The sequence below is a fragment of the Daphnia pulicaria genome, chromosome 11 (genome assembly GCF_021234035.1).
Source record: "Daphnia pulicaria isolate SC F1-1A chromosome 11, SC_F0-13Bv2, whole genome shotgun sequence".
NCBI classification, from domain to species: Eukaryota; Metazoa; Arthropoda; class Branchiopoda; order Diplostraca; family Daphniidae; genus Daphnia; species Daphnia pulicaria.
In genome coordinates, this window is record NC_060923.1 from 2,856,107 (window position 1) to 2,863,216 (window position 7,110).

The 7,110-nt window shown below is 40.3% G+C and overlaps 2 protein-coding genes across 3 annotated transcripts; one reads left to right on the forward strand and one right to left on the reverse strand.

The window, feature by feature from the left end:
• Window positions 1-517: 517 nt before the first annotated feature.
• On the reverse strand, window positions 518-1,341 carry LOC124315668 (larval cuticle protein LCP-22-like). Its single transcript, XM_046781479.1, has 3 exons — window positions 1,206-1,341; window positions 1,019-1,128; window positions 518-940 (listed from the first exon to the last, which is right to left on the reverse strand). The coding sequence occupies exons 1-3, from the start codon at window positions 1,212-1,214 to the stop codon at window positions 685-687; spliced, it is 375 nt and encodes a 124-aa protein (XP_046637435.1). The 5' UTR covers window positions 1,215-1,341; the 3' UTR covers window positions 518-684.
• Window positions 1,342-3,659: 2,318 nt separating this feature from the next.
• Window positions 3,660-6,981, forward strand: LOC124315272 (cytochrome P450 4C1-like). Of its 2 annotated transcripts, none has more exons than XM_046780831.1 (12): window positions 3,660-3,951; window positions 4,043-4,152; window positions 4,257-4,347; window positions 4,415-4,615; window positions 4,698-4,764; window positions 4,836-4,962; window positions 5,054-5,132; window positions 5,202-5,311; window positions 5,378-5,446; window positions 5,521-5,689; window positions 5,746-5,925; window positions 5,989-6,981. In XM_046780831.1, the coding sequence occupies exons 1-12, from the start codon at window positions 3,765-3,767 to the stop codon at window positions 6,144-6,146; spliced, it is 1,548 nt and encodes a 515-aa protein (XP_046636787.1). In that variant the 5' UTR covers window positions 3,660-3,764; the 3' UTR covers window positions 6,147-6,981. The 2 variants fall into 2 exon arrangements, with proteins under 2 accessions (XP_046636787.1, XP_046636788.1); XM_046780832.1 differs by having other exon boundaries at window positions 3,787-3,951; window positions 4,024-4,152.
• The last annotated feature ends 129 nt before the right edge of the window (window positions 6,982-7,110 follow it).

Genomic DNA, 7,110 nt, shown 5'->3' on the forward strand with positions numbered 1-7,110 from the left:
CGGTATTAAATTAAGTATTAACATTTCGTCTCGACAAGTTACACTACCCCCCCTATCGCAGACAATAAAATAGTAAAAATTTACACGAAACCCGTTAATAATTACTTTTAGACCGCAAGCGCCACAATAAGACCCCCTTGGCAACCAAAAGGGAATGAGGAATGATGGATGGTTTTATTTTCATATTTTGCATAAAGCGCATTTTAAATTCTTAATCAAGCAGATGCTTATGCTCTGCAGTGAGAGGTAGATGACAATGTGCCTTTAAGGTCTTCACTCTTCCGTCTGAAGGCTGACTTTCAAACCGCCAACGCTAGTTCTTTTTTTCCCCCCGCACTTTCTCTGTCGAATTTATTTGCATATACATTTCTATATAAACCTTTGACAGTGTATTCATTCTCATTAAGCATGCCATCATACGTTTTCCTAATCATATGATAACCACCATCATCTTCATTTTCTTTGTTTCAGAATAACATCTAAAAGAGCGAGAGAAAATAACTCTGTTTTAGTTACATTACATATCAAACAAAATTTATTCTGCATTTTGCTGGAAGACGATGTATAAAAGCTGATGTAACACAACTGGTAATAGACAAGTCCAAAATTAGATTCACCATATGCTCGGTTACTAATTCAAATTATATATGTACACTCGGGCGGCGGCTATACATAACCGAATGATTACAAAACGCCAGCCGCTTTCAAATCGGCGAGCATCTTGACGACGTGCTCGGGCATGGGAGGAGGAGTAGGCAAATGGTCACCAGTTGCCTGGAAACCGTTCTCATCGGCGGTCCAGTTGACGGTGATGACGACTCCGTCCGGAGAAGTGTACGAGTAAGATCCCTTGGAGACGGTGCCAATATCCTCGGGTTTGGGACCCACTTGCTTCTGGCTTCCACTTTCTTCAACCTTAGTACCATCAGCAGTTTCGAAACTGAAAAAAAATAAATGAATTATTTTAAATAGCTATTAAACAATACATTTGAAAGCGGAATATACCCGGACAACTTACGCATATGTGTAGCTTCCGTCTGCGTTCATTTCGCTGTTGGACGAGACGATGGCAACGGGTTCATTGTCTTTCTGAGCAGCGACAAGAGCCAAGAGAGCGACAACAATTACCTTGGTAATAAGAAAAGAGTGTGAACACGGAATTGCGGTATTAATCAAAATAATCACGAACGAAATAAGGGACTCACGATTTTCATTTTTGTGCGTTGAATGGTTGTTACTGTTCTGCTGGTGAGAAGATAGAGAAATGTGATAACAAGTCCTCGAGTGGTTATCTTTTTATACAAAATCGAGTGAGAGCTGGGAACGATTCCGCGTGAGGGCTGGAACAGCTAGCAACGACCTTAACAAGTTTACAGTCCGTCATTCGATTATTCAGGAGAGGATATTCGTACGACTCGTCTGAAAATGAGAGGAAAAGAGAAACCTACTTTCAGTCGCTTTCAGTCAAACACGTAACATCTCTTTTTTAAGGGGGAAGGAGAATGTCAAAAAAGACTGGGACTTGCGTATCCATAAAACATCAATTCCGCCAGCCCTCTCGGGGAGTCAGGGTCGCTGGGTACTTTTACTTCATTATTCCCGTTGCCAACTTCCGTCGGGAATATTTCTCTTTTGCCGTTTTCTTAAAGAAAACGTTACTACACAATTCAAGCCTAGTGTCGTTTCAGATTCAAGTGGTTATACTTTCGTTACTTTCTTATTCAAATAAAATTGACTTTCAATTTCTTTTGAGCCGGAGTAATAATACTTATAAGAGAAAGTTAACATTTTTATCTTGACTTGCGTGAGAAAAAAAAATGAAACCAAATAACTGTATTTCATCGATTCTTGATCACATTTCTCAGGTACCAATTAAGTTTGAAAAAACAACAAAATCAACATGAATCAGTAAAGAAAAGAACCTTATTAATGCCACATGCGTCGAGTGGCCAGCAAACAGAGATCAGGATAGTTTTTAATCAGCCTCTCCCAGTCGTCCAGTTGGCAAATCTCTTTGCCGTGCAAGGCCACGAAAGTGAGAGCAGCTTCCTTGAGTTTATCGACGGAATGCAGGTGGGCCCAGGCCATCAAGTTGATGGCATTGTCCAGTCGGACGCAAGTCAACAGGAAACGGGCGCACTCGTTCTTCAGGTCTTGGACGTTGTAGATGTCGGCAGCGGCAAACAGCAGACGGGCAGCATCTTCCGTCAGAGTCGCACTAGTGCGGCCGGAGTAAATATAGTAGAGCAGCTGCTTGAAAATTTCCGGTTTGATGTCTTTGATCGACACTTGTTTCGTCTTGGCTTCTTTCATGTCGTTCTGGAACATGGCGGCGAAGACGGTGCTCCTGGCCGATAAAATCGTGACGTGGCCGCCGATTTTCTCGCCTATTCCGTCGACCCCCTCGAAACTGAACTGGACGTCGCAGTTGGATTGCTTGACGTAGAGATCCGCAAACTGTCGGTGGGCGTTGATCTCTCCGACACTTTTGGGGAATTTCACCCAGATGACGCAATTCTGAGCGGCTGGTTTCCACTCCACTCCCGACACGGAAATGTGGAATTTTTCCGACTTCCATTGGCCGGTGGAGAAGGGCTCCATTATGCTTTTCTTGCATCCGTTGACGCTGGCCCAAACCGAGCAGGGCCGGTCGTAGTTATCGGCAGAGCTGCAACCCACGACGCCGCAACTGGCCTCTTCATCTGGCTGGACGTCTTTGCTGGGCTTGACCTGCGTCAAACAAAGTTCGATGACGAAAGGGAATCCGGGTTCGATGGTCGAACACAATTCGCACTCGTTGGGCAATGGATTCGGCTGGTAGTAGGAAGACGCCACGCTGAATTCCGGAATGCAGGAATAGAAATGATCCAGTTGAAATGTCTCCTTCTGTTTGCCACCTGCTCGGGCTATCATGGTCACGAATTCGAGCTGAATCAAATCATCGCCCAGTTCCGTGAGCTTCAAATCACTGCTGGAAACCGGGGATGAGATTGTTCGAAATTCGAAATTCGAATCTGAAAGTGACAGACTGGATCTCCATTTCTTCGTTTTGACTCTTAAATTTGAGCTTGAACGCGCCTCTTCAGACATTTTGAAATGGGAACAGATGAGATGCAATTTTTAAAAGGTATTTAAACTGTAAATTGACTTAAATGAAAGCCCTCGTGCACGAGATATGGAGCGTTCTGCAAGCCGCTGACAACTGACGATTTCAATGGTTTGAGATTCTTGACGAAAATAGTGGGAGGAGTGCGAAATAAAATGGACAAAAATGGCCGTTGTTGGATTCCAGTAGAAAATATTATCCCTAATATTTCTTACGTGCAAATTACTTACTCTACCTTTTTCCGCAGTAAGCTAACCTTTCCTTTTGTTATATTTGTTTACCCTGTCCCCCTGGAAATAAAGGTTTAGCCGCTTATGGCCGCTACCTTTAATTAGTGTAAAGATTTATTTTTATTTTTATTTTGGATATGGAGAGACTCTCTCTCCATACCCCTGTTTTAACTGATACAGATTACATCAATTTTGGAAAAAGAAAATCAGTTTATAGGTTATAGCAATCGATCCGGCATCCGTGGCATTCACAACCAGTCCGAAAAAGTTGTCTGCACGTGTGCATGTTGTTTATTTTATTTCCAACCTTGAAAACAATTTACGCCTTCAGGAAATTTTTCGTTAGTTTGTTGAAGGCCAACGAAAGGAAGAAATCTTGTTATTCACTTTGTTAGTTCGTTTCCAGCAGCTGTCAAGACCACTGCAACATGAATAGTTTCTACAGTTTCTGTGTAGCTTTTTTTGTAATAGGATTGATCCTCGTGCTTGCAATTATAGGATGGTGGATATTTATTCACACTTCACCTTTTCATGTGACAGTTAATAAAATTCCTGGTCCCAAGTTCTACCTTCCTCTAATTGGAAATGCCTTGGATCTATCCGGAGGGCTCGATCGTAAGTCAAACTCAAATGATTTGTTTATTCTTTTGAATGATTCTAATTTAAGTTTGATTTATTCTCAAATAGTGGCTTTTGAAAATTACAGATATACTCAATACGTTTCAATTTAAATGGACGAAACAATACGGAGGGATTTATAGAATTTTCGTTGGAACGCACTGCTTCATACCTGTTTCATCACCCGTACTGCTAGAGGTAAGATTTAATCGCAGTGTTTGAGAAAAAATGCCCATCGTTGGTACTAGTCCGGTGCATGTTGTCAAATCAACCGAGTTGTCATATTTACTATTGAATTATAGACGATTTTGAGCAGCCATAAAATCATTGATAAAGGTATATCATATGAACAGTTGCATCCATGGTTAGGACAAGGTCTTCTTACAAGTTCGGGTAAGAAAATCAATTAGAAGTTGGCTCAGAAATTTGAATAATAATGTAACTGTGTATTTTACCACAGGGGACCTGTGGAGATCACGCCGGAAACTGCTGACGCCAGCTTTTCATTTTTCAATTCTGAATAATTTTGTCGAAGTTTTCAACGAACAAAGCCGCATCCTCTGTGGAATTTTCGGTGAACTTTGTCAATCTTCTCCAGACGGTAAAGGAGAAATAGATGTCTACCCATTGATTACAAGGTGTTCGCTTGACATTATTTGCGGTAAAAAAAAAATAATTCCTTTTATTCTTCCAAATATCTGTGGCTCACGTTTGCATAATTAATTATTTTTCCTTTGTTGAAGACGCTGTGATGGGAACGAAAATGAACGCGCAGGTTGAGGATTCTGATTACGTAAAGGCGGTTTACAGGTATACTTATTTAGAGAAATAAATGGAATTGACTTTTTGTAATTCGCGCTTCTTGTTTTATTGTGTTGTAGAATTGGACAGGTGTTCGTGGAACGGTTCCAAAAGCCATGGTTAAAAAATCCTAGAATTTTCTCTCTTTCCGCTCTGGGACGAGAACACGATCAACTATTGAAAACCCTCCATGGTTTCACCGAAAACGTAAACTTCTTGTTCAGCAATCACGAGCGAAAGAAATTATTAATCATTTTCCGAGTAACTTTTATAAATGTTTTGCTATTGTATTGTTTAGGTGATTCGTAAAAGACAGGAAACCTTCGTCAAACAAACGCATTTAAAAATTGAAGCGGAAGAAGCGGAAGCTGGAATCAGTATTTTATTTGTTTTTTAATGATGCAAAATCAGTTTCCTTTATCTTTAACACTTTCTGATTTTGACAGGAGGGAAAGGAAAATTACCACTACTAGATTTGTTGCTTAAAGTTTCAGACGACGGAAGAGTTCTTTCTGCGCATGACATACGACAAGAAATTGATACGTTCATGTCTGCGGTTAATAATCGGCTTGATTGACTTTTAACTAAACGTAAAAATATTAAACCTTACTCTTTTGTTTAGGGGCATGATACAACAAGTTCCCTTATAGGCTGGTTTTTATACTCTATGGCATCGAATCCAGAATGTCAGGTAAAATTCACAAGTATCCTTAATAATTGACAAATATTCCAGGACATATTTTAAAGCATTTTTTTATTTTACAGGAGACGGTGTTCAATGAATTACAAGATGTCTTTGGAGAATCGGAAAGAGACTGCACTCAAGAGGATATTCCCAATTTGAAGTATTTTGATTGTTGCATCAAGGAGACGTTGAGGATTTATCCCAGTGTCCCTGCGTTTGAAAGGAATGTTCAAGAAGATGTCAAAATTGGTAATAACTGAAAAAAATATTTTTGGTTTCATTTTAAATTCAAACATTCTTTTAAGGAGAATATTTGATACCCGCCGGAACTACTTTGCAATGTTTAACTTTGGCTATTCATCGAAATCCTGAATTCTTCCCTGATCCTTTGGCTTACAAACCTGAACGATTTTTTCCTGAGGAAGCCATCGGTCGACATCCGTATGCCTACATCCCGTTTAGTGCTGGGCCACGGAACTGTATCGGTAATTAATCAGGTTCCACTAAATGCGACAGAATTTCTATTAAATCAATTTCGCCTGGACCAGGTCAAAGATTTGCGTTGCTAGAAAGCAAGGTCGTGCTATCGAGTCTTCTCCGCCGTTATAAGTTTGAGCTTTCACCCTACGCCAAGCCTCCCATTCCTTCATACCACGTAATTTTAAAGTCTTTAACTGGCATCAATTTAGTTGTCTCCCAGCGTTGAAGACCACTCAATCGATATAATTACCAACGTTTTCCAGCTTAGTTTTGCGTCAGCCGGCGGCCTGGCACAGTGAGTAAATTAAATTTTAACTTTGGACGTGCTTTAACCAAGAATTTACTAATTATCCCAAAGTTGCTGAGTCTGTACAAAATAGACTGGTATTGTTTTTTGTTGTTGGGTCTACAAAATAACCGTCGTCACACTACTACTAATTAATTCTACAGCGCAAATACTTATTTCCTTTTTGTTAATAAGACGTGTGTTGCCTGTGTTGGCCGCCTTATCGACTGGGTATATTCACCAGCATATTCCTGTTTGGTCTTTGTTAGGAATCACAAAGCGCACCAGTCATACACCGTATTATTAATAGGCCAGATATTGAATAGCCTAGTGCACAAACCGTTGGTTCGTAGTTTGCGGTAGTCATCGCTTCTTTGTTCTCCGTTCTTCTCTCGACAATCAAAAAAAGAATTGGAATTCCGCAGCTTGGGTGGCATTGGTCGTCATTTTCTTGTCGTCAAAGAGGCTGTACCAAAGAACTTATCAAGCCGAACTGTTTAACCAAGCAATTACCGGGGCCTCGACCTTTGATTGAAAACACCTTGGACATTAAAGGAAGACGTGATAGTGAACGAAGAGTCATCCTAGCAATTATGAGTTACGACTTCCATATTGTTTAAGTCAAGTCTAATTTTTTTTTTCCCTGTCCAGAATCACTTCGAATAACGTGTGCTGAAACGGGTTGTATCTCATCATTATATCACAAGTTCGATACGATAAGCTTTGGATGGGCATAATAAAAATAACTAGATCAATTTTCAGGGTCTTACAACTACGATGTGACGTCGTTGTTCGTTATAAAACTTGCTTGCAAAGAGAAAGTATGAAAATCCATCATGCCACTTAGAATATAAAATCTCGTTCCTCCAAGAATTTCTCCTTGACAACTGTTGTCGTCATCTGA